The sequence below is a fragment of the Parambassis ranga genome, chromosome 21 (genome assembly GCF_900634625.1).
Source record: "Parambassis ranga chromosome 21, fParRan2.1, whole genome shotgun sequence".
Lineage (NCBI taxonomy): Eukaryota > Metazoa > Chordata > Actinopteri > Ambassidae > Parambassis > Parambassis ranga.
Window position 1 is genome coordinate 3840057 of NC_041041.1, and position 27460 is coordinate 3867516.

At 43.2% G+C, this 27460-nt stretch overlaps 2 protein-coding genes across 2 annotated transcripts; both read right to left on the reverse strand.

Annotated features, from left to right (window-relative positions):
* Positions 1–6540: 6540 nt before the first annotated feature.
* Positions 6541–9248, reverse strand: gdf3 (growth differentiation factor 3). Its single transcript, XM_028393672.1, has 2 exons — positions 8972–9248; positions 6541–7385 (listed from the first exon to the last, which is right to left on the reverse strand). Exons 1-2 carry the CDS (start codon positions 9246–9248, stop codon positions 6541–6543), a joined length of 1122 nt encoding a protein of 373 aa, XP_028249473.1.
* Positions 9249–12975: 3727 nt separating this feature from the next.
* trappc10 (trafficking protein particle complex subunit 10) lies at positions 12976–27460 on the reverse strand. The gene is made up of 23 exons (XM_028393671.1): positions 27284–27460; positions 24608–24689; positions 23642–23777; positions 21234–21433; positions 20918–21113; positions 20614–20725; positions 20262–20509; positions 20015–20161; positions 19701–19815; positions 18514–18590; positions 18232–18323; positions 17721–17861; positions 17439–17548; positions 16675–17207; positions 16439–16580; positions 16176–16334; positions 15723–15952; positions 15434–15534; positions 15174–15297; positions 14862–15026; positions 14564–14744; positions 13602–13796; positions 12976–13472 (listed from the first exon to the last, which is right to left on the reverse strand). The coding sequence occupies exons 1-23, from the start codon at positions 27342–27344 to the stop codon at positions 13225–13227; spliced, it is 3795 nt and encodes a 1264-aa protein (XP_028249472.1). The 5' UTR covers positions 27345–27460; the 3' UTR covers positions 12976–13224.

Genomic DNA, 27460 nt, shown 5'->3' on the forward strand with positions numbered 1-27460 from the left:
TGGCCTATGACATTTATAACTTTAATTCATTATTTCCATTAGAAAAACTTGACCGGCAGGTTTTCAGTTTACCGGACAAATGTTTTTACTATCAGAATTTATGGAGCTTAAAATGATCAATGATATGCAGGATATATAAGAATGATATCAAAGAATATCAATTAGAATCTTTATAGAATTTTTATTGAAAAGCAGGCTATAGGCTGTATCAAATATCAATCAATTGACTCCCATGCGTAACTTCTAATAAATAAATCTAATAAAATCTCATAAATATTGCACAAGGCTGCGCTCTTAACAAGATAAAATTACAAAAACAGAAACACATCAGGACTGGCTCATAACATTTTAATAACACCGTGTGCTGCCAGTATGAAATTTTATAAAAAGTTTGCTATTCGTTTTCAATAAAAACTATATTAACTGAAAAAGATCACTTGACATGTTTCAGGCAGTTTATAATGCACTTTACCTGCAGCTCTCTGTGGCATCTGAGCGGGGGCTGTAGCTGCAGTGGACCTGTCATCACGTGCAAAAAAAATACCTGCAGATTTTAAGGAAACCCAGGTCAGTATTTCCGTATACCTGGGTAAAACGTGGAAGGAGAGTTTGGATACCGCCCAACCCTACTCCCCCTGCCTCTCCGCACCTCACCACGCCCCCCTAAGGTTGTGAAGTACTGGCCTATGGACATCATGCACGCTAAGCATAGCATGATTGACCTATTTGGTGCGTCTGCAGTCTTATTTAGCTTAAGGCTAAAAAAGAGGCAGTAACGTAACACCAGTGCATTCTGGGTAATGCAGTTTTCTATCATTTTGTGATGCAGATGCATGGACCTTTGATCTTTGCAGTCCTATTTGGCCTCTTGTTTAGACGTGTCTAAAAGGTTTCTAGTGTGTCGTACAGTAAGAGTAAAAGGTGAAAATCCACAGATCTTGTTCAAAACTCATTTATTTAATCCAATGACTTAAAACTGAGGAAAGCAAAAGTGCTACAATGCTAATGTCTTAATGGCACTCTATGGTATTTTCAAACCAACACCACAAACAAAGCTGTCACCATGTTTTTAGTGCACACATAAGGATTGTGTCCTTCTATGCAGACATGCATGCAAATCCATCGTTTCCAGCCGCACCAAGTGAGGAGCTGCTAAAAGGCGCTCGAACACTCACTGCACTGTTGATTGATTACATTGCACACAGCAATGGCTGTAAAAAGAAGCTTTAAACATTATCTCCTGTGTAACATCTGGTTTAGCGTGCTGTTGATTGTACATACATGTTGTGACACGTGTGACCAAAAGTGTAGGTTAGCGTGTTAATGATGCACAGGCTTGTGTCACCAGGCAGAATACACAGTGATTCCATTATCATTGATTAGGCTGCACGGTGTGTGTGCCAAATGTATGTCAGTATGACATACACTGTAAAAGGATTAAAAATATGTGAGCCAAGAAGTGTGTGTCTGTCTTTGTGTGTGTGTGTGTGTTATGGAGGTCAATGGAACAGTGAGTCTGTGTGTGCCTGAGACATCTTTGCCATTCAAATAAACACATAAGAGCCGTTTAGTAACGTCTGCTGGCTCTTGGAGTGGTTTCGGAGCCATTATTTCAGATGCAGATGGGACAGAACACGGCTGTGATGCTGAGAGTGTGACGCTGCTGTGCAGACACTGTAGCTACTGCCTGCTTTAATGAGGAAAGGGGTGGCAGGTGAGCCGATGGGGGATTTGGGAGCAGGTGAGGTGGGCGTGGTGGAGAGAAGACTGAGGACATCTAGTGGTCAGAAGTGGAATTGAAGCATGCATATTGATTACAGCTTGTAAGAATGAATGGGAACCTTTGCATGTTTTGCATGCAGAAGGTTGAACCCAGTCTTTTGTGCTGCGTGTCACTGCTGCCGCGTGTATCAGCTGCTTGCTTTGCGGCGTTAGCTTGTGCTGGCTCACCCTTTCACACAGCTGTCAGTTCTGCCTGGTACCAACTCTGATACCAGCTCGGAAGCTTTGCCGTTACACGTCTGTGCCTTTCACACAGAACAGTGCAGGCCTGGTGTTATCAGAGTTTATTGCTAAAAAGCAATGGCTGCAGTGCATTCTGGGCAATTTTCCAAAGTTCCTTGGCATTAAAGAGACATATCACTGCTCCTTTTCGATGGTGCTCATATTGCTTTAAAATATGAATATAATAAATGATTAGGTTGTATTTTCAATATACAGTTTAAAACTGTGCACACACACACACACACACAGAAATGTTTCAGAACTGCAGATGCTGCACTTTCTTTTTTTAAATTTGTGTTGAAATCCAAACAGATTTGATCATTTTCTATTAAAGGTGTGACCTTTTCGGGGCATACTTAACATAAATGCAGAGTCTCTGTTTTTTAACCCTCTTGTTAGGAGAAGAGCAGCGAGGTTTAACTAAAAGTTTTTACTGAGACACTACATAAAATAATGGAATCATAAAATACACACACACACACACACACCTTTTCCTCTCTGCAGCGGTTTGCTCAGCACCACTGCTAACCATGCAGCTACCTCGTGGTGTGTGTGTGTGTGTGTGTACACATGGATGAACATCAAGCCACAGTAGGTACAAAAAGCAGCCACTGCAGCTCTGGACTTTCCGCTGAAGCCACAGTGCCCCCTGCTGGTTGAGCTGAGCAGTATTTGATTCACAGGTTCACAAAGTTCAAACACCTTTTAAAAAAATGAGAAACTGGCCTGGAAGAACCTCCACTATCAGCAAGCACATCATATCTAACAACACACACGTGGTGGATTTGATGCTTTTTTTTAATTTAAATGTCAAATTATTACATGTCTGTGTTCACTTAAAGTTACATTTGTCTGGACTGGATAACAAGTAGGCCTTCAGTATATTCTAAAAATACAAATATAAACGTATCACGGTTCAGTTATTTTCTTCTATTGTGTTTTTTTAACAGAAGCTCTACTTTTCTCACTGGGGTTTGCTTACACCACCGCTGGACTAAATTATGCATGCCATTTTACAATGGCTGTTTTTTGGATTTTTGGAGGGAGGTTGGGGCGGCAGAGCTCAGAAGAGCCATCCATTATTTAGTTAATGTGCGTTTTTGACCTCCTAATGAATTCTGACCCATCCCTCAGATGATAAAACTCCATTTTTCAACCCAAACAACATAAATTTTCAACCAGATCGTGGAGAGATTGGCGTCTCTTTCTGCCAAAAAAACATTACCGAGTCAACGAGCCAGTTCTTTCCTAAGACACCGTGAAGATCAGATAAACGTGCGTCCTGTTGACGTTATAGAAATACAGACTGAAGCGGCCACCTTCAGCCAGGATGGCTGAGTCATGCTGTACTGCCTCTGCAGGCTCCATCCTGACTGGTATTGATTATTCATCCTCTTTTGACTGTGCACATGTGAGTGAAACTACAGGAGGAAGGAAAAGAGGCAGAGGCAAGCTTTTCTTTTTGAAATGAACTTAGGCCACGACGCCAGTCAATACAGGAAACATGTACCAGCAGAGTTTAGGTCTAAGTACAGAGCGCTTAATCGACTGTAGTGCAACCATGAGAAACCATCTAATAGGGGACGTACCACAACAGATCCACACGCTGTCATACAGCTACCCAGAGCTGGGTAGCTGTTAGCTGCAATTCAGCCTGTCGAATGGTGTTAGGAGGTAAAAGCTAAGCTAAAGGTAACAAGGGAGAGTAAAAGCCTGCAAGAACAGCTGCTCTCTGTCCACTGGAGCTCATCAGAAACGTGTTTGATTTCTAATGAAATACTTGACTGTCTGTGTTTAAACAGGCTCCATTTATGCATGTATGCTGCTTAGAATCAAGTAAAAGTACATTAATGTGCATCTTTAGACTCAAGAAGTCAAACTTTTCAATTAATATGAATAAAACCACATTAGTTTTTATTGTGTCTTAATCAGTGGAAAACATTGCTGCTAATTTTCCTAATCACAATGCAGCGATGCCGTTTCCTTACGCTGCTCTGATGTGAAGCATTGCTGAACAGCCCTGGAAGATGAATGAGAGAGAGAGAGCAGAGCAGCAGAGGGAGACAGGAAGAGGAAGGAGCCTCGGGCGCTTCAACAGCTCTTTTCTGTCAAAGACAAAGTCATTTCCACTCTCCCCTCAGGGAGCAGCCATACACACTCTATCTCTAACAGTCAGACTCACACAAGTGTTTTGCTTCCTGTCTTTAAAACCGAAACACTTACTCTCTCTTCCTCCTGAATAAACCTTCACTGACTGATAGACAAGCCACAAACAAAATAAAAAACATCTCTTTATTAGGCTTTGCAGTGGTGCTTCTCTCACTGGGAACACAGCATGTGAAGTTAAACCTGATTAAACTCCCTCACACTTACAAACAACAGGTGATTCCCCTCAACTTTAATTTATTGATCTGTAGAAACACACAGCTGCTCTACCTTTGAGGTTCAAACCAAATTATACTCAGAACTTTTACAGGCAGAGCAGAGCCAATAAGAGCAGGCGAGCATTTACACAACGTAACATGAGCATTTAAAGTGCTCAGGAACAGTTACACTGTTACACTCTCTCATATCAGGGTCTGTTTGCAACTACAACCACTATTCATGTCCTGTTCTGTTCATCGTCTGTAACGTCATGTCAATTTATAGCTTTACTCTTAGATTACAGTATTTACCTTGTTTACTTGACCTTATTGTATCTTATTTACCTTATTTTTATCTTATTTCATGTTAATTATTATATGTTTTATGTATGCACCAATCACTAAGGCAAATTCCTAGTAATGTGAATCCTCTTCACTTACATAGCAATTAACAGGATTCTGATTATGAACAGACAGAGGAACTGTCGCCATGTGGCTGGAACCTCCATGGAGGAGTTTTTGTCTGTTCATGTCTCCATCTCACAGTGAGGTCAAGCACAGAAAACACCAACACCTACAACTGCCAGCTGCCACAGCTGTTTTTAAACCGCCTCTTTAATTCTTACACTTTAAAACAAACTATGACATTAAATTTACACACGTTATTAGGCCGTGGTGCTTCTCTTGGTTTGTGAGGAGACAGTTTGACGAGGTGGAAATGATTTGATATACAACTCATGTCCTTGGTGATGAAATGAGGCCTTTTGGTTCCCTCCTGATGTATGTGTTGGTAATACTTTAGCAGTGAAGGACAAGCAGAGCCGAAGTAAAACTCTATCAACTTCTTGTATTTAATTAGACGTGGTGTTAATGTGTTTATTTTAGGAGATTACTTATTTTTTCTTTTAAAAACACTCTTAATAAAGTTTGAATGTTTGCTTCATAGCTTTCATTCATGAAGAAAAGAAAACTGAACCCTATATAAAAAAAAATGAAACTTCTGTTTTTTTAAACTCACATTTCTCTCTGGAACGTTACAGGAACATTTTGCACTGTTTCTCCTCGTCTTCACACCCAAACTCTCTCTCTCTCTCTCTGTATCTCTCTCACTAATTACTACAACCTGCCAGCCTCCTCCGGTTGCCGTGACGACGGCTGGTCGCCACAGCAACCCCAGTGGTTTGTCTGGCTCAGTTGGTAGGAGGGTGGGGAGCCAGTGAGGGTGAGGTGGGGGAGTGTGTTATCAAGCAGAAAGGTGAGATAAGAGAGTTAATTTCGCAGAGTGAGGAGATAAAAGAGTCGGTGGAAAGTTTGGACTGCAGGGGAGCTCTGAAGACGCTTAAACAAACCTGCTTATCTGAATTCATGTTGCTGTGATCTTTGGAATCTTGCTTCCTGCTGTTATATCATAAAGTGTTTGATTTTCTTACCTTAAAATGTGGCAAAAGAAATTTCGTTATGGTTGCTTGAATAATGTATTAAAAGTCATTTAGCGCATAGTTTTTCCAGATATAACAGATTTCTCCTTCAGGCTACTATTAGATTGGAAAACTGCACTCAAGAAGAAGTCATGTATTATGTCAAGCATCGTACATAAAAGTAACTTCCAGCTCCTTAAGTAAAAGACCTGCTGCTTTTCCTAGAAAACCATGATGTGTTCACAGAGCCTTAATGGTTACACTTACTCATTTTATTAAGTAGAAAATTCACCAAACGGCCAATAAACTGACAAAGACTGAAGTTAGAGCGCCACTGCTGTAACTCCTGCAATACAAGTCAGAGTCTAACAGTGCAATTAATGTCATTTAAGGCATTTTTAAGGACTCTGCAGGCGATAAAGGTGAGATTTTAAAAGCAAAGATGTGATAAAACTTCTGGTCTCACACATTTTTCTCACTTTGTCTCATATCTTCAATTTAAACTACACTAACTTGCAAGTTAATTAAAAAAACAACCTGGGTGAGCTTTTAATTCAAACTTTTTATTTATAGTCTTCTTGTTTTCCCGGTTTAAGACAAATCTTACATTGTTTAAAATGACAAAGACATCCTGACTGATACTAAACAAACAGCAGTGAAAGCAATTCAAGAACTGTAAATGACAAACACGGTTAAAAGAAAACAGCCAGGTGGATATCTGGTGATCTGGCTTCAGTCAGAAACGTCCACTAACCTCATCGGCACCCACACTCGTCCACCACCATGTCCTGGTAATGCCGAAGCACCACGTTGTCGTTGTTGTCGTAGTACAGCATGGAGATCGGGGACAGGCGGATGGGGACGCAGCAGGGCTGTGGCGTGCCGTGCGGATCCAGGGAGTGCACCAGGGTCTGCAGGATGGCGTGGTTGGTCCCGTTCAGGCTCTCGCTGAGTGGGAACGGACACTCGCCGTGGCAGTAGTTGGCCATGTAGCCCTGGGGGGCAATGATCCAGTCCTGCCAGCCCACGTCCTTGAAGTCAATATAGAGACGACGGGCCTTGCAGACGTTACTGGGCGTCACAGGGAGGTGGACGGCGCTCCTCCTCTGCCTGGAGCGACACTGGTGGGGGTTGAGGGACACGGCCACCAGCGAGGCCTGGACCAGGGGCAGAGTGAGGGTTGGGAGGGAGTTCCCAGGGTAAAAAGAAACAAGCTCCTTTGGATCTGCACCGAGAGGCAGCAGCTCCATCACTAAACCGTAGTTACGTCCCGGCTTGCGCCAACTCTCTGCCAGCGACGTGAGGTCCATGGTGATGGAGGTGGGCTCCGGCTGCAGCTGCACCGACTGGGACAGCAGGAGTCTGCGGTTGGCCTGAGGATTGGCTCCTCTCAGTGTGGCTCGGATCACCTTATACAGAGACACGCTGATGGCCTGCGGCCCCTGCAGGAGCTCTGCAGGCCTGAGGGGCTTCCAGTGGAACTTGACTTCCAGCTGAGCCAGAGAAAGCAGCTCCACCGGCTGCAGGACGGACATGTTGAAGAAAAGCTGCTTCTCCAGACAAGCCTGACAGCTGCTGCTCCAGCCAGACACCAGCCGGCCTGCAGAACAGGGACAGGAGCATTTTAACATGACTGACAGCAGATCACCAACAAGGCTCAACAGAGACTCTGCATCTTCAGGAAGCTGAGGGAATGTGGATCATTATCCTCCAAACTCAGATTGTGTAGCATCCCAACAAACTCCATCATGGTCTGGTACGGGAACTTTCACCAGGTCAGGAAGGCTCTCCAGCACAATTCATGTATGGAGCAGCCTTCCCACCACCACAGGACACTTACAACACCCGGGTCACAAAGAGGCCACACAGCATCATCAAACAGCACACACTGCTGACAGCAGGAGGGTGAAGGCAAGGACGGCCAGACAAAAAAAAACAAATCAAGGCTGCAGAACCACTGACTGAACCTCTAACATTTAAACATACAGCATCACTGCCACATCCACACATATTGTTCAACAATGTGCAGTGATGGAGGAAGTACTGAAGCTTGGTACTTAAGTAAAAGTACAAATACCCAGCAAAATATATACTTAAGTAAAAGTAGAAGTGCTACATCAACAATCCTACTTAAGTAAAAGTCTTAAGTACTTTTAAATGTACTTAAAGTATTAAAAGTAAAAGTACTCACACACCGAATATATATGATTGATTTCCATTGCAAAGGATCTGAACAGGTTAAAATAATGAAAGAAATCATCTTAAATGAAAATGGACCATGTGTAGTTAATGTACATGTCCAGGCCAGAAGCAGCTATGGACAGGTCTGTGTATCATGAGGCAGGCTGTGGGCATCAAGTGAACAGAGAGGCTGCTGATAACAAACAGCCATTCAGCATGTTTACTGTGTCAGTGTTCCTGCTGTAGATTCATGTTATGATTCATGTTCATCAGACATTAATGGATGGACCTGTGTTAGCAGACAGCAGCTAACTAGTTAGCTAACTGAACCAGAGCACCGGAATCATGACTGAGGCTCATTATAGAAACACAGCTGGCAGCGTGACACCACCTCCATGCAGAGTCTGACCTCTCATCAGTCCAGCACTGTGTTCATCACATGGAACAAGGAACTACAGACACAGAAAGTACAGGTAACAGCTGCAACATGTAATGGAGTAAAAGTATAAAGTATGCACTATTATTTTTACTTAAGTAAAGTAGAAATACATAAAAAATTACTTAAGTACAGTAACAAAGTACAAATACTTAAGTTACTTTCCACCACTGACAATGTGACACTTGCACATATGTTGCATGATTGTACAAAGTCCTTTATCTTACTTTAGTTGTGTACTTTAGTCGTTTGAAGAAAACTTAGTAAAGTAAGAGTTTGGCTGCTCAGTGTAACCTTTGCTGTGTGTATAACAAGACACTTCCTGAATTTTGAACATTTTCCTTCACAATTCACAAGTATAATGCAGAATTCATAGTTTCGATCTATTGTGGTAGGTCCTTCTGACCCACATGCAGCAAAACAGGGCCCGAGTCATGATACCACCACCACCATGCCTGCAGGTGGGATACAAATAAAAACAATTCTCTCTCTCTATGTTTCTACAACATGTCTCACAGCCTAATTTCATCTGATCTGTTTAACTTCCACACTGTCCGTACTGTGCCTACCTTGGTCTTGCACGTATCGGATGATGTTCCCGCGGACTCCGTACTCGGCCACCGTGCAGGGGTCGCTGTCTTGGGCCTGGATGTTCTCCGACCTCCGGAACATCCTCCACAGCGCGGAGGGGACGTGGCGCCGGGCCTGACGGCTCCCCGCGGGCCGTGGCCGCGCGGAAAGCCCCAGGGAGCTGAGGAAGAGCCTCTCCTGGCTCCTCATCTCCTCCACGTGCGGGACAGCACACACGCTCAGAGAACACAGCGCCAGCAGCAGCAGGGAGGCCATGACAGCGGGATCTGCTGATCCCTCACCTGTGAGGTTTGTTTAAACCTGAGAAACCTCCCGGTGCGCAGCTGCGTCATTATGCTAATGAGGAGATAAGCAGGTGAGGAAGAGGAGGAGGGACACATGAAGACTGACCTCAGAGAGAACAACAAAACTACAACTGTCTGCAAGACCTCAGAGTAACAGCAAACAAATATAATCTATAATATTTGGAAAGAACATAAAGTTCACTTTACTTATTGCATACTGTGTTCAAAAAAACAGTTTTTTTCTGCATAATGATCAATAATCCAGAAAGAAGTCTGTCTCTGAACACCACAGCTGTCCTGCAGAGGGCGACAACTTCCCTTGTATCACTAGCAAATCAATACACAGAGTGAAAAAAAGACTTTTTTAGTTTTAGTTTTAATTAGTGTAGATGAGGGAATAATAAAAATCAAAGTGCACTTCATGGACACCATTGAACAGTAAGTCAGAGTAACTCCACCCTAAAGACATTTCCAGCTTCAAACTCATGTGTATGCTGATGTTTTTGTGCTGCTTATTGACTCTTAAGTTCAAAGCATCTTAGGTTTTGCTGAACTTTTTGATTGAGTTTCTGTTTTTCCTTAAAAAGAGCCAGAGCTGCAGAATCCCAGAAGCTACTCCTCACGATGAGGAGGACACTGTTGATGACACACAGATGAATCAGGTCAGAGTCTTCACACTGGAGAAAGGCATGGGAGTTGCGACCAGGAAGATTCATGTCATCAGAATTTTTTTAGACTTGTTTTTGCGCTGGAAAAACCTCTTTTGAGGATCACCGGCGTCCCTCTCCCCTCCCTCCAAGACCTCTACGACAGCCGTCTCACCCGAAAGGCCCTCCGCATCACAGGAGACCCCACCCACCCTTCACACCGCTTCTTCAGTCTGCTGCCATCAGGAAAGAGACTGCACAGCCTCCGGGCCAGGACCAGCAGACTGAGGGACAGCTTCATCCACCAGGCTGTCAGGAAGCTGAACTCTCTCCCTGCTGTGCCCCACTTTCTCCCCCTTCCCTGACACCACCCCCCACCCCCTACCCCTACCACCATCCCCTCACCCCTACCACCACCCAAGATAGGAACTCTTTGTACCAGCCACTTTACCAAAGGAACTCTGTGCACCAGCCACTTTCACCCTGTCATGTCACACCAGTCTCATATAAGCTGCTATAACTTAAACTATTCCTGGACTGTTTACATTATGCCAACCGCACTGTCTTGCACCATTGCATCTTTTGCACTCTCATACCAGTCTCAATAAGCTGTTATAAGTTAAACCATTCCTGTTTATATTATGCCAACTGCACTGACTTGCACTATACATCTTTTGCACTCTTACTGCATTGTGCCTTCATTATGTGCCTTGTATTTTGTGTGTGCCTCATTGTAGGTACATTTTTTACACTTTATATTTATCTTTAGTTTTTAGTTACATGTTATATGTTGCGGAGTGAAGAGTAACGCAATTTCGATTCTCTGTATGTCCAGCACATATAGCAGAGTTGACAATAAAGCTGACTTGACTTGACTTGACTTGATATATATATTGTATATCAAAAATATACATTTTTATGCAGCACTTATACTCACACACTCTGGAGGTACAAACATGCAGGATTAAGCATCTTGTTTTGTCTGACAATAAATATTTGTTGAATTTACAATCTTAGAATAGAATTTTTTTTCAATATATTCTTATTTTTTTAATATATGTTTTTCAAATCATAAATGAATCAGGACTCAAGTGAGTCCCTGAACCCGCCATGCTGAAATATAAGTTACTTTTCCATCTGGTGGTTTTATCCCAATAAAAGACATGTACTGCAGTTTTAAATGTATAGTGCCATCTAGTGTCTGCTGGCGGTACTGCATGTTAGTCTGTCGTTTAAATAAAGCAGCATCTATGATGTTTATGGACACACAAACACATCCAGTCACTTCCAATGATTTTTTAATATAGTTGGCAATCAAAGATGATTTTCATTTGAATCATTATTTACAGATCAGTATGTACAGTGGTCAAAGAGGAGCAGGAGTCTGTAGTGTGGGCGTGCACACAAAGGAGGGGAGGACGGGAAGAAGGGAGGGTGAAGGGAGGTGAGGGGAGAGGAGGTGAGGAGAAGAGGTCAACATTCATCCTTTCAAATAAATGAATGAATAAATACCACAGTGACTTATTTCATTCATCCATTCTACACCAGTGGTATGTGTGCATAGCTCGGACGTGGATTTGGCAACGCACACACACCCCACACACACACACAAAGAATAAATATACACGCACAGTATATGAACAATCCACTGACAATAGATAGACAGTAATGTGCACTGGCTGATTCTTGTCTTCAAGTCTCAGCAGGTCACACAGACACACACACTCGTACAGACACACACACACAAAACCTCAGGACTACAGCTAAACAGAAGCACAAGACACACACACACACACACACACATCGATACACACACATTCTGAGCCTCTCAGGTCATCGCTGGTTTTATAAGAGTTTTGTGCTGATGTTTTTAAATAAATCCATAATAATGAGTATTTCTATCATTTTAATAATATTCTTTTAAACAAAATATTTTAAGATTTTTTTTTTGGGGGGGGGGGGGGGGGGGGGGGGGTTAAGCTCACAAACTAACACCAGAACATGTGTTTCAGGTCTTTTTGATCGTTAAAAATGTATTACTATTATCTTGATTCATTAGTAAGCAGGGCAAATTTAATCCATTTCCATTTAACTGACCAGCAAGCACCAGAATTGGTTGGACGTCTATAATTAAACTGCTCAGGGAAAAAAAAAAGTGTCAGGATGAGGCGGTCAAGAGGAGGTTTTCACACCAGTTTTGCTTCCAAGGCTGTTTCCAGTTACATTTTTCACCCTCAGAATAGCTCACTAAGGATGCTCTCATGGTTTGATATTAATCAAGATGCTGATTCTGATTATAGAGCCGCAAATTTGTGCAGAAAAGAAGGCCATACTGTGCATGCATCTATGACTTGGATGCAGGTTCCTTAATGTAGAGTGTTTACTGTTGCTTGGCAACATCATCATCTCTTCTGGGACATCTCCTGTCTCTTCTTTAAGCTCTAACAACACGTTCCATATTAATTGGGGGCATCCTTTGCGAGTCTGCAGAGTTGCAAAATCTGTAAACTGCTCATATTACCAGATAATGAGGATCTAATCAGATTTCCTCCTCTGGTGGTAAATCAGCAGAACACTCTGGTAGTCAAGAGCCCAGCTTTACATGACTTGAGTGACAACTGCTGATCAGCCAACATCTCACTGACCAAAACCTGCATTCAGCAACATGGAGAAGAGAGCTCTGAGCTCCTCCAGGTCAATGAGGCTCAGTATAGATGGCAAAATAATCTGATGTGATGATGTTCTGCTTTAACGTACACCAAGGAGAAGATTTGTGTGTACTTCCTGGACAGAAGTGTATTGTAAAGAATGCAAAGTTTTAAATAAAATAAAATGTGATTTGAGAGGCTCAGAGCAGCACGTACAGCCGGACACACTCAGTCAACATTACAGTACTTGAGTAGCTGATCGAGGCGTACACACATCGAGGGCTTTGGTGCATCGTGGGACAATCAGGAGTGTTTTTCAGTTTGACAGGCGCCGATCGAAGCGGTCCGTATATATCTTTATATATTTATACCTATAAATCCATCCAATGAGCTATGTACAACGTATGGCAAAGAAAACTCTTTATTTAAGTTTATCAGCAGATGTCATTGGCTCGTCACTGTCTAAGTCCATTATGTCTCCAGTGATGTGAACATTTCATGCTTTGGGGGGAAGAGTCCATGCCGGTAACCGGCGGCAGTATTTGACATGGACTCATGGACCCAATCTGCCCCGGAGAAAAAGCTCAGAAGAGTCCACTCGGGGCCTGGGTTCTGTCCTTCAAGAAGGTTGCGGACCATCTGGCTACCTGTGTCATGTGGCGTTCACCTCCATGATGTGGTCATCGGTGGCGGGCAGCACCAGGACCTGACGTGCATGAGTGTGGTTGAACACCTGTCCAGGGCTGAAGGGCTCTAGGCGTGGCATGGCCACGCCCTTCTGCTGCTGGTCGCCGCTGCCCACGGAGTGGACGCTGCCCCGGCTGCGGATGCTCGCCGTATCCGCCTGGTCGTCCAGTGTTTTGTCCAGTAGAGACAGACTGTCGTTCTCCACGCAGCTGTCTGTAGGTGCCAAGAAATAAACTAATTATTGAGCGTCCACACCCATTTAGGCAGCACTTCCTGTTGCTTAAATTTCCATTCTTTACCATAAACATGTAAGCCTGTGATTTTAGAGTCAGCGGTTCTTACCAGGGTCTGGCTGAATTGCCACTGCAGCCGTGTGAGGCAGGTACTTGAGCACTTTGATCTTTGGGAAGGGCAGGTGCCCTGCAAACAGCGGCATCACCTCAATCTGCACCTTGTGGGTGGCGTTGGCTGTCATGGGCATCGACACCATCCCTGAACTTCTCCCACACACCGCCCAGTTACTGCTGCTGTCAGCCACTGTGGACACACACATGCATGTGACGTAAGGCCTCAAATAACTCATGTTTTGTTAGCAAACATGCTGACGTCAAGTCCCTGTTTGTATCATCTGCAGAACGGTGAATTTTCCTACAACTCTTCGGGCCTAAAGTTATGTATAAATTAATGTTTGCCGTCTCAGGTTTCTAGCTGTTGCTTTGTAATGGGGTGAAAAATATCTGATTTGACAAAAACCCTTGATGTAAACAGATTTTTTTACTTTTAATTTTGCCTGTACACTAAAGATGATTTTCTATCATCCTGTCAATTATTACCGTATTTTCCGGACTATAAGCTGAGCCTCAGACCTCACCTGGCAACAAGGAATTCTATTTTCTGATTGGTCGATAGGTTGCTAATTCCAGACAGCTATATGAGTGCACAGTAGTCAGCCTTTGACTCATTTACAGGATGTTGATGGGAATTTCTGTGCGGTGAAGCAAATCATTTCTCCGTGTGAGGACTTGTTGAAATGTGTGTGTCTCACTCTCAATGCCCTGCAGCCGCACCAAGTTAGGAGGAATTCAAGAGGCAACGTTATGCTAAAAACGTAGTGATTTACGCTGGCCCGCTGGTGCGACCTATAGTCCGGAAAATACGGTATTTAGTCTAATTTATCGAAAGAGAATGGAGAATCCCAGATATCAAGGAACAAAATTACAGGTAATAATGTTTTTCCTTACAGTAAAGTCAAAATTTCAGTTTACAGATTAATCATCCTTACAATAATCCAGCTGATGACATACCTTCATACATGAGTTTGGTGGTTTTCAGACCATCAGTGTCAGTCTTGCTCTCCTCTGCCAGCTCGCCCTCTGCAGGTTCAGTCAGTCGTGTTATACACACCTCAAGTCCGCAGAGCAAACCAGAGCGACACTGCTGCTCGCCAGCAGGAGGCACGATCTCCGCTCGCACGCTGTACAATGTCTGACAGCAGGAAGGAGAAGTTGTACTTATAGTAACGACAGCACAAACTGAAAAACCAAGCAGCATTCCTCTTTTTTTGGCATGTTGGCCAATGATGGTGTGTTTCTGTGGACTCACAGTGACTCTCTCGAGCTGGAACTGGTAGTGGTAGGGCTTGAAGGCTGAGATGTCCTGGTTGAATGGAGAAAAGTTGGCGGAAAAAACGCACTGGAGACACAAGGGCAGGTCTTCTTTCCACCTCACCTCCCACAAGCAGAACACACTGTGCTTACTGCATAGAAGCTACACACACACACAGCAGAACATGTAAACTCATGGATGATGTTCTTCTGATATTCATGAAAAGAAAATCATTGAGATGAACACTTACAGTCATGAAAGTTAACCTTCAATGTTACAGATGTTTTTGTCTGCATTTCTTTTGCTTACCTGTTGTGATTTAGTGTTGAGAGACTGAAGCTCCAGTGATGCGTGCTGCTTCTCTGTCAGCTTCACTTCTGCCAGTGTGAAGCTGACATCTGACACATTCTGCACACACACCTGGACGTACTTCCTGTGAGGCCAGAGGTCAGACATGCAGGTCAATGATTAAGAGTATCATGTTAATATTAAAATAATTCTTTAGATGACTTTGATCACTCAGCTAGTCTATAATGCATTTAGATATCCCTGTGAAAATGAAGCCTCACCTGTTACCAGCAGAAAGCAGTGAGTGTTTCGTCTTAAAGGGGATGTAGAAGGTTAGGGCGAGCAGTGTGGAGTAGATCGACCATGGACAGTCAATAGACATCTGCAAAGAGACAGTTTTACAGTATCTTAAAATCAGTCTTGTATTAGTGTAACACCCAGAGTAAGCACATGCTAACAAAAACCTGTAATGTTCCCACATTATCAATATAATATAAAGTCCGAAGGTGATGTGAAATGCCTTCACTGTGCATTTCTCACTCACTAAAACTATAAGTTAGTCTGTCTCACCCTCTGGTCGATGGCTGTCATGGGTGTGTCAGGATGACTGTAGCTGCGTGGTCGATGGCGGACCTCTCCGTTGGTCAGCCTCTCGTTGGCGGGCCGGTCGGATCCAGACGGGATGATGCACAAAACCTCCAGCTGGAACTCCAGAGTGTGGTAAGGAGGGGTGGGAGGAAGGCTGATGCTGGTTACTTTTTCAGACGACTGGATGGACAGGATGTTTTCACCCACCAGCTCTGCACATGCGGACAAGGGACAAAGAAGAAGATGATGAAACAACAGTAATGTGGAGCCTCTGGTGGGGAAAAGGGATATAACACCAACACCATTAGCCATATACAGAGACATTCCCACAGTTCCATTACAATAGTTTATTACTAAGGTAGAATAAATATAAAACTCCAAACTCCAAAGCATCAACAAGGATTTTTTTTTATCAGCTTTGATGGAGTTACTGACCAGCAGCAGGGCTGTGGGTGCGGGCGGTGCAGGTGCTGGAGGGCAGGATGGGCATGGTGTCTGTGTTGCTGAGCTGCAGGGCATCTCCTTTCTTCACAGTGTAGTGACCCGTCAACAGAGTGAACTTCACCATCTGAGGCAGACCGGCCAGCAGCGGCTCTGAAGATGCCAAAACAAATACAAAGAGGGAACGCACATGATTTAAATTTGAATTTTAAAAACCTAATTTCATCCGTCTTATTACAAAGATAAAGAATTCTGACCTGCAAGAGGCTCCACGGTGAGCTGCGGCTCCTGAGAATAAACTTCATACTGGACTGATGGGTAGATATGAGGCAGGACAAACTGCACTTCGCCGATTGTGGCGCAAAGCTGACGCAATGTGTACGTTCCTGGTTGTCCACTCTGCAAAGAAAGACAGAGCAAAGGAAGAAAATGAGACGGTAAGAGGGACATTTTCATTAGACACATTACTTTTGTTCATAGTAGTGTTTCTTACTGGTGCTGTGAAGACGATGCTGTTATTCCCGGGTTTTAAAGTTACATCCTGCACCTTCAGCATCTGTGCTCCTTCCTTCATGGCGACAGTAGGAGGGCTGACACAGTTGGGCGTGGCTAGTGGCGAGTTGCTGTCGTGGCGACGCATTAGCAGGTGAGTATTTTTGCACACAACTCCTGTAGAGTTGAGAGAATTGTCTGAAGGACTTCTGTCCTGAATCTCATCCAGCTCTAACGCAGGTCCGGTGCCCAAGTAGGAATGGGGGCCCACTGATGAGTTACCCTGGGTAAACTCTATTGTCCCTTGGTTTGTTTGTCTCTGAGTTCCCTTGGACCTCCCGTGAGTCCCTCCATGATCCACGTCAAAGTGAATGCTAGCGACCAGCTGCTGTATGTTCACCGGTATGGGCATTAAACACCGCAGGGTGAGCTCCACCTTCAGGACGGCTCCAGAGTGCACAGAGGCAGTCGCTGGATGGAACTGAAGCTGTGTGAGCTGTGTGAAGACGCCCATGCTGAGAGTCACTTTTTGAGCTGTGAAGGGACAAAAAAAAAACTTAGGTGTTGATAACTAACAGAAGAATTCTGTGGCTTCAGAACGAGCATGCAGGTGGTGCAAATTGGAAATGAAACCAAAAGGAAAAGCTCAGAAAATACAGATCACTTATAAATGAAGTTGAATCTGCTTCTTACCCATCATTATTTGATTAAAAAAAATGAAAAAAACACAAAGTTATTGATGTAACAGGAAAGCTGATAGCTTACACTGGTCTCCAGAAATCCCAGCAAATGTCAGGATTTCCTGACAAAAGTGCTTCCTCTCCTCTGTAGTCAGATTCACATCACCAGCCAACAAGGCACTGGTTTGCAAGTAGCTGCGGTGGTTTGTAAAGGATGCCAACAACACACACACAAATCCATTTAACAACTTTCCAACTACTAAATACACTGCTTGACTTTTTTTTGCATTTCCAGCCTGCTTCTGTTGGACTGTGACGTTGGCCTGTAATTAGTTCTGATGGATGTTGTCAGTAGTTTGAAGGATACTCATCAGTTCTGCCCAGCAGTTTCTGACACTCGGCAATCTGTTTCCTGGTGTGAGTCACAGGGAGGCTCCACCCCTCCGACACATATGACTTCAGAGCTTCCTGTAAGAAGGTTTCTGCCCGAGCCGGGTCCCCCTTCCTCCTGATGGAAACACACAGAGACAAAGTTCTCGTTAAGTTTTTATGTTTAATGAATTAAACCATGTTTGTGCAAGTAGGATCTTAGTTGCCCCCACAAATCCTATTCTTCTACCGCCTTATAAATGCTGCAGACAATATCTGAAACTACACAGATGCATTAGTCAAGCATATATTTGAAAATAATTGGTAATCTTATTTAATTGCCTGATTCTTCTCAGAACTGTGTGGGTGTTTATAAGCAGTAATTGGTCGATAGTTGTTGAGAGGAGGCTCGAAGGCAAAAAGCTAAAACAACACTGTAAAAGTGTTGACCTTCAAGATAAATCTGAGATCTGCCAATACCCCCCGAATTCAACCAGCAGCTTCCTTACATGTGGAACTCGGCCAGGCTTTTTCCCACCAGTCTGGCTGACCTCAGCCGGCCGATGGCTCGGTACATTTCCATAGCAGCATGAGAGAGTTCCTGATGCAAGAGGGAGCCAACAGGGTGGAGGAGGGAGGAAGAAAGGACAGATAATGAAAAACATTTCCACCGAGGTTTCCAGGACATTACACCAGAAAAAAACATATTGATTGAAAAATTGGGCCAAGACATCACAGAACATGTGCGTGTTGACTTCCTCCACCTGAAATGTAACACTGGTGTGACTTACGAGATAGTGCCTTTCAAAAGCTTCTACAGACGACAAAGCTTCTTTCAGTTTTTTGTACGGGCTCTGCAAACTGTTGACTGCGGATGAAGACAAAGGAGACACTTAGTTATTTACGGCATTCTAAAGGGTTTTTCATTCCTTCTTAATTAACATTATCGGCCGAACAAGCTCACACATGTTTACATGAAAATGGACTAAAAACCCTGAGGGCCCTGACACATCCCAGTGACATAAAACAACATAAACCAACAGAGGCACTGCTTCATATCCGCTGTAAAAAGCTGCACAACAGAGACTACTGCTGACAATCATGTACATCCTGCACCTGCCAGCATTCGTAATTAGTAAACCTGCTGAGAAATACACTCATCAGACTAACATTACACTAACGAGCCATTCCACATCTAAAAAACACAGCACAAAGTTGGAGCTGGCTCTGTAATGCTTTGCTTCACCAATGGTTTCAAGGGTGAAAAGAGATACAGACTAACTGCGAAATCACTCAAACATTTAGGCCTGTCACACTCAGTCAGCCCTGAATCAGCTGAACTGCTGCTGATGAAGGCCAACAGGGGTAAGTAGTGCTAGTGATAAAGGACACACAGCAAACACTATCATTCTTACTAACATCTGACAGCTAGCTTGATATATCAGGGTTCTACATCACTGGTGATGTGTCAGTAGGAAATGTTAACATAGGCCCCGTTCACACTGGGGAAAAAATGTGGCTTAAGCAGGATTTGGCCGCATCCAGATCAATCCAGATGTGTTTTTTTCCGAGTGTGAACACCTCCAATCCGGCTGAATCCAGTTTGATTTCAATTGGCTCAAATGTGGCTCAGGTGTGAACGCAAATGTGGCTAGCGAATCCGGCTAGCCACATTATTAGCCATATTACGAGGCGTCACCTAGTGGTTTGGAGAACAGCAAACACGCTGGATGAAGCCGGATTGAGTGTGGACACAAGTGTGTGATAGCCAGATTTAAAAATAGGTCTGAACGCATCCAGCTTAAAGGCTGTCTGGGCTCAATCCTACTCTAGCTGGAATGACTTTCTCCAGTGTGAACGGGGCCATATTTAACCTGATGCACCAGGGTGTACATCAAACCCCTGTCTACATCACCCATGTGACTTGACCATGTTTTAAAAATATTTGTTTTATTTAATAACAGAATTTGTTACTAACCAGTCTCAGGTCTCTCATCCCCCAGTCCGGCCAGCAGATCCACAGTCCTGTTCAGGTCCTCTGATGTGGGTCCCTTCTCTAATACCAGGCCACAGAGTTCCCCCAGAGACTTCAGCTGGAGAAGTCAGGAAAAAAGGAATCATTTTGATAGAAAGAATACCATCTGTTCCGTTTTTAGGAAGTTCTAACATGGACAAAATGACCAACAGACAAATGCATGATGTGTGGTGTATAGCAGTGCAAAGCTACAAATTCTGTTCCACAAGTCACCAGAGACAAAGCTATAAACAACACAATATTCTCTTATTTCGTACCTTGTCTGTAGCATAGGCCCAGAGGCCAACAGTGTAAGAACAGTTTGCTGCTAACTGAGCCTGATCACAGCAGCCCTCAATCCTGTGCAGAACCTCCAAGCAGCTGAGAAAAACCCAACAGTCCAGTGCCCCTTCAAGGACGGACACCTGGAGAACAACAACAAAATAACCATATTAGGCTGAGCAAAACCTTCAACTAGTTTGACAAATGGTGAAAAATGTATTCATAATGTTGCTGTACAGTTACCTCCAGCAGGCGTAGCTCCTGGACACAGTTGTGAAGGAGCTCCAGGGCTCTCTGAGTGACCTCCCATGGTCTCTGGAGGAAGATAAGTAAAGTGCACTGACGAGAAAAAAGGTAGCTTCTCAGGTCCAACAAGCTGGCTTCTCCACGCTGGATCCCATCCCTCTTCTCCATGTCGATGGGCCGCCGAAGCAACAAGCCGCTCCAGCTGCGCACCGGGGCGCAGAATGAGCCGAGCCAGTTCGCCGTGTCTGAAGACAGGAACACACCCGTCAGACAAACAATGACACTTAAAAAAGACATCGAGCATGAACAAAAGTTTATTTTGAGAGGGAACCAAGTGAGTTATTCATACCTCCTGCTCCAAAGTTAAGGACATACTGGGTAAACAGAGCATCAAGTTCATCATACTGGACCAAGGCATCCTCAAACTGCTGCAGCATCTCAAATACAAAGGCAAGCTCCTCCTGCACAATCACACACATACAACACAGCACTGAACACTGGCAACTGCAAACAATAAAGCATTAGTCAAATAAGAGGTCTAATGATCATTAAAGGAATCGTCTTCAAAGAAACAGTACAAATCTAACAGGTAGTAAATAGTAGAAGCACATTTTACGCTCTTTCAGTCAAGTTTTCATGCTTGTTCTGAGTACCTGCACCATAAAGTATTCACAGAAGCTCCAGCCGGGCTGTGTACGTTTTTCTCGGAGCGTACGCATGTCATCCTCGAAGCGGCCAAGGTTCTTTGTGAAGGACATGAGGAGGAGAGTTCGGAGCTTCAGCAGCAAAGAATTCCAGGATTCCTGAGACCGAGACGAGTCCTTCAGAGGATCTGACAGAACCACACACCTGAACCACAGAAAAATAAAATACAAATGTCTTACATGTAGCAAATACAGACTGTGCATCCTGTCCGGGGGGTGGACAGTCTCCACTCTAAGAGTAACTGTGTGTTGTGAGCTTTCTAACCTGTCGTTCTGTTTGTTGCAAAAGTCACTGCGGATCTTGTCGACTATGGATGATCGGGGCAGGATGTTCGTCTTGTTCTTCTTTTTGGTATCGTTGGTCTCCACAACAATGATGACCCAGTCTGCAGAGCTGTGTGTCCGCAAGCTGTTCTGCCAGCGCATCATGTCCTCCCTCACTGAGGTCTTATACACCTCTGTGTCCTGCGATAGAGCACATCGTTTTTAATATGCAGGCCGTCTTTGGAGGTTTATTTAATATATAAGATGTTGTACAGCAGACAAATGCTTTTGGACACTTCTCTTTCATCATGCAACATCACTAGGAAGCCATTTGAACTGCACCACATTCATCCTGCAGCATGACAACAACCCCAAATGAATTCAAAACTCTTTTCAGAACAAGGAGTGCTGCAACAGATGCTCTGGCCCCTAAAGAGCCCAGATATAAATATCAAGGAGTCATAGTGGGATTACATGAAGAGACAGAACACACTGCGACATTAAGTCTCCACAGAGGAAGTCTGAGAAGTGTCAGTAATATTACTGGTGTATAGTAATTATATAATCATTAATAGCTGCAGATTTGACTCTAGGATGTTGGAAATTCCTTTGGCATCATCATCTGATTAATTACAGACGTGTTTCATATACTTAGACATGTATATTACATCAGTTCATTCTGATAATATGTTTGAAAAACAGGGAAACACTTCTCTTTTACTCTAACTGCATTTTGTACATGAAGAGAATATCAGAAGACGGAAGCTACAAAAAGAATGTCAGCCAGCGAGTTTACACATCATGATAACTGAACCTGTGCACATGCAGTGAATACTGTAGCAGAGCCTCGCTGCTGTGAAAATGACTGCTGCTGCTGAAGGGTAGTGTTTGTCTTAAATTGGCTGGAAATGAGTAGAGGTTGGATATAATATGATGAGTCAGTTATTATGCAACAGTCCGCTGGCATGGAGGAAAAGTAAAGCCCTGCTGTTACACAATGTTTTGGACGTGAACTTTCACTTCGAGGCGGTGGGATCATGTTTAGGTTGTGAATCTCACTTGAATGACACTATACATGTAGCAAACAACACGCTCATAAGGCATCTGTAGTGTGCTTTCCTTGAAGCTATTAATTAACTGTGTCACAGAAGGTCCTTAACATAAACACAGCGCATGTGGAAATTGCACAAATTTTCAATTACACTGGCTGATTAGTTTTGCCTGACTAAGCTTGAAAAGGGAGCCACTGCATCCCAGTCAGCTGCAGGGCTGCAGCGGTTTGGTCAGTGTAGAAGCTGCATGGTTTTTACTTTAGTAGCATAATGTCTACTTGGAATTTACTATATTTACAGATGTTACTGCTGTTTATTCCCTCACCAGGAGACACTCAAATGTGACATCATGGCTTATATAAAAGAGTGCTAGTGAGAACATTTTTACTCTGCATTATAACTCAAGTAACCCTCTGAACTTTAAGATACATTACATAAATGTATGTGAGAGCAGGCTATTCTGCTGTGAAAGCAGAGCTTTGAGGAAAGCCGCTAAATGAAAGTGTAACCAAGAAGTTATGTTTTCAAATTGACAGACCATGCCTGTGAGTAAAAACAAGAATTACCTGACCTGTTCGGTTGAGTTGAAACTTCCCGTTTATCAGCACAGAACTGATTTACATGCTACAGTATGAGCTTTTCGTGCCAACAGGAAACAGCCTAAACCTCCACATTTCAATCAGTGCAATCAGTTTATCCATGAGTGTGCATGATGTGGAAAAAAGCCAATGTGAAAAATGTTTTTTTTTCTCCAGGCGTGCAGGCTTACAGGTGCACTGCAGTGAATCTCTAAGCACAGGTGTAAATGTGTCCTGTACTGCACACACAGGCTGTCACTGTACGGGCATAGCCCTTGGGAAATGTCATGAGTCACGAGCTGATGGCAGCAGTTCCGTAACTAACCAGCTGCTCCGTCAGCAGCAGCAGGTTCCTGCTTCCCTTCTTATTTTTCTCCTGTCCGTTTTCCTTCTCTTGTGTGCAGAGTGAAGATAAAGTTGATGTGTGTCTGTCAGCCTTGCAAGGACATGGAGTTTTGTTGACTTGATAATAGGTCAGTGAATTATGAGTTTGCATATCTGGGATACAGAGCTGCCTGTGACCTATTTTTACCCAGATATAAGATAACAACCAGTACACTCCTCTTCATCAAGAGTCTGCTATTTAGACTTCTATGACATTTATTAAGCATTATTCAGAAGATAATATGCAATAATTCACCCTGCTTTGTGTGTGTTTAACTACATAAAAATACAAAATGTGTAGAGTAGAGGTGATTAAACTAAAAGGAGTATCATCACACTTCCAGCTGGAGAGAGCAGCATGACTGAGTGAATGAGAGTGTGTGTTTTCTACTCACACAGCAGTCAGTCCAATAGATGTGCAGGAAGGGGAAGGTGAGAAGAGCCTTGTTGCCCTCCTTTGGGAGTAGCTCCTCTTTAAACTGGACAAAATTAGCTTCAAGGTGGATCATTTTCGGTGCACGGCCGTATGTCCTGCAGAGAAGAAAGCAGGTTTCCAGGGTCCGTTACATGGTGTTTATGATAAGTGTGATACATACTTCAATCTGTTAAATGTATTTTCAGAAATTCGAACATGATGTTAAAGAGCCGTGTACGGAGTTGTTTTAACATGATGTCACAGCAAACCAGTGACAGTAGAACCTAAAATAGAAGCCAAATCCTCCCCCATATACTGTGACTGCACCTACCCCTGAAGCTATGTTCATTCATTGTGGTTAATGAGGTCACAGTCTGATCCTGGCCACAGTCTATAGTCTCCTTCTAGACATGAGTCTTAACAAGTCTTAAGACTCAGCTTGTCCTCTCTCCACCTTTCACTGACTCAATCCTTTTTGGCACTCAATAACTAAATAAAAAAAACCCTGACATGAATTATCAATACTACATTAAAAAACAGTCCAACAAGGACTCTGATTGCCAGCTCATAAAATTCAAGGTAAGACATCTCCTGTATTTTCACTCAGCCATCAAAGGAACCACTGATGCATCATCCAGAACAGTGCATTATCACAGCTTGCACTGCCAGGAGTGCCCAGAACTCCTGCTTGTTAATATTAGGTCATCAAATATAACAAATCCATCAGTCATAAGTGGGACATACATTATATTTTCCATTGAAACAACAGAGCCAGGTTATTCCCTACTGCTATTAAGGTGGACTGCATATGCATTGTGCCTGAGATGTTATGTAATGTACTCTGGACATAAAGAGAAAGGATTTTCTTTACTGAGTATTGGTAACATCTCTGCATTAGTTGATATGTTCTACCTTATTCAGAGATCTTGGGTTTGGCGGTACTCACCTTCTCCACTCCATCGGCTCCCTGGGAAGCTGTTGAGCCAATGAGGTATACAGAGACGTAAACAAGCCCTGATCTCCAGCACCTGGGAAGGAAAATAAAATAGCTTAGGGTAACAGTTATATCAAATATCTCCATCTTCAAAATAACTGTGTGGAAAAGATTGAACTTCATATTTTGTAATAGCACCACAAACTTCATATAAGCCATGTCTAGCAGTGTTTAATCCAAAACACCCTTTAGGTCCAATGTAATTCCCATTTTGGAGAATGTAGTAAAGGATGTTGAGAGTTTGCCAGGACAGCCAGCAGAGCTCTGGCTGCCTCTTTATCTGCTCACTGGGAGCACCAGTGAGCATTAGAAGAAGCAAATACACACACAAAGCAATAAACTCTTATTTTCAGGTTTACTGCTCAACAACTGGTAAATGCCTTTGAAATTATCAATAGATTATATAGCAATCGATTCTGATTCTGTCCCAACACATTTCATGCCTTCTACTGTTATTGTGATTCCAGCAGCTATGATGTACTGCAGAGATAACTACTCCATGTACCATGCAAGCCAACTGGAAAATCATGTAACAGTATTAAGTACAGTTAATTTAGCATCTAGTTTGCTCTAAGTGCAACAGGTTGACAGGTTAAATAAAACTGTTTGGCAATGGTACAAAAAGCTCCAATGTCAATGCGTTGACACCTCTATGTATCCTCTCCTTAGACACTGTTTAATCACTGTGTCATGTGTATGTAAGTTCAACCCACACACACTTACAGCAGAGGCTATAAAAGACTCGCCTGCCAGAAAGCAGAAAAAAATACAGATAAATGCCTGCAGGTAAGAGAGAACTTCAGCCTCAAAAACAGAAGAAGTATACACAGCAGCAAACAGAGCTGCAGTTCCAAACGCATATGAAAACAGGCACCTCTATTCACACTGTACAATACTTCCCTACATATTGCCTAGACTTATTAGATAGACAAATATTTATTTTTGTTTCTCTTCAGGTGACTGGCTCCTCACTCCTCACTAGTGCTTGGACGTCACCTCTTCAGATTACCATTACAAAATATGGCCCAAACATAAGGCAGCACTTGTAGTGTGCAAATGTAACTATCAGCTAAAGGTTCCCTTTCAAATGGCACCAGTGCTGCCTGTGTGAATCCAATCTGGCCACCTGTAACTAGAAGAATTCACAGTGCAGCTCTAGGCTCAACCTGTCAGACATAGTATGTGCACTAATTCCAATAAACTGTGTACAATTCCTGTTTTTTAAATACCCTGGAAAGGAAATCAGAAGCAGTTTTTCCTCCTGTGTGAATGCAAATATCCTCAAATAACCTGCAAAACCAAGAGTCTGCCTCTAAACCTCAAAGTGGGCTTTATTCTTTCTGGGAGGACAAACAAAGATAATACACTGTGCTGACAATTACAACAGCACTGTAAGTCAATTAGACCTGCTGGTCACTGCTTAACCCCTGGTGTCAGTGGCTATGGAGATTTCCTACAATCTACAGAATCTACAGAAACAAGTTGAGTAATTAGTATGTGACATCAACCGATAACACAGCAGGAATCTAATGTTCTGATCTGAAAGTTGAGTCTGAAAGTTTAGCAACTGTAGCTATCAGAGCCTTAAAGATCCAGTTTACTGCGAACTAAACTGAACTTTGAATGTTAACAAACAGCCCCGCAGAGCAAACACTAGTATGATCCCTGTGACAGTGTGAGTGACAACAGAGCAGATGAACACAGTTCATCCTGCAGTGGATGACAGATCATTCATATAACATAACTAACCTAACAAACAATGTCTAGAAGTTTCATGTTGTATTACAGCAGCCTTAGTTTGTGTCATTTATGTAATTGTCATTTTTTTCATCTCTTTAGCGTTCATTCTTTATATTTTCCAACATGACAATAATAGATTAGATGGAAGCTATATGTCTGGTTGCCATCTTTGCTGCAATCAGAGGGGGACAACTGAAGTCCAGACTTTTAGGGAGACTTCCATACCATCAATGCAACAACTAAATTCAGAGAACATCTACAGGACTACCGGATGTTCCCTGAATCCCACTTTGCAACACCTGTAACATGTATATTTACCTTCAAATCTTAATTATGATTTTACTGAGTCTCTGTTTACCCATATACTAAAAAATGGAGCAGCCTGCGGTTTAAGATGAAGCTGTCACCCACTACCACCGCCGGCTCCTAAAATACAGAAGCTTCCATAAGATTCCACGGGACTTATGAATGGCAAACTGACCCTAGCTCCCAGACATCAAGTGGCTGAGCTGCTAACAAGGGAAACTGTGACTGTACAGCAGGGAAAAAGATGATATCCTTCCCAAAACTGCAGCAAGTAGCCGTGACGTTACATCGTTAGCTCGGCCTGTTAATCAATGTAGCTACTAGCCAGCTGAGAGATATCGTTCTGTGTCAGTGCATATATCACAGACAGCGACATGGCAGACATGTATGTGAATATTAATCGCTCCGACAAGTAGAATTAAAAGAAGCAATTGCCACACATTCAAACACACAAGCAGCGCCTCCAAGCTGGCTCATATGGGGGTGACAGCTCGCCTAGCTACAACGAGCTAGTGACTACAGCTAGCATGCTAACTGTCAAGACCTGGAAAAAAAAATAATGAACGTCTCCTTTTAACTCACATGTTACAATCGGCTTGTTTTCCATTGTATAGATGATTGGCTTTTCCTCTTGTTGCTCCATATGTATTAGCGGTAGAACTCCATGAAAATGGCATACAAACAGAGCTTTATTATTAGTAAGTGCTTATGTATGCAGTTGTGTTGTATCGATGGGGCCTGTGTCCCCACTGCACTTCC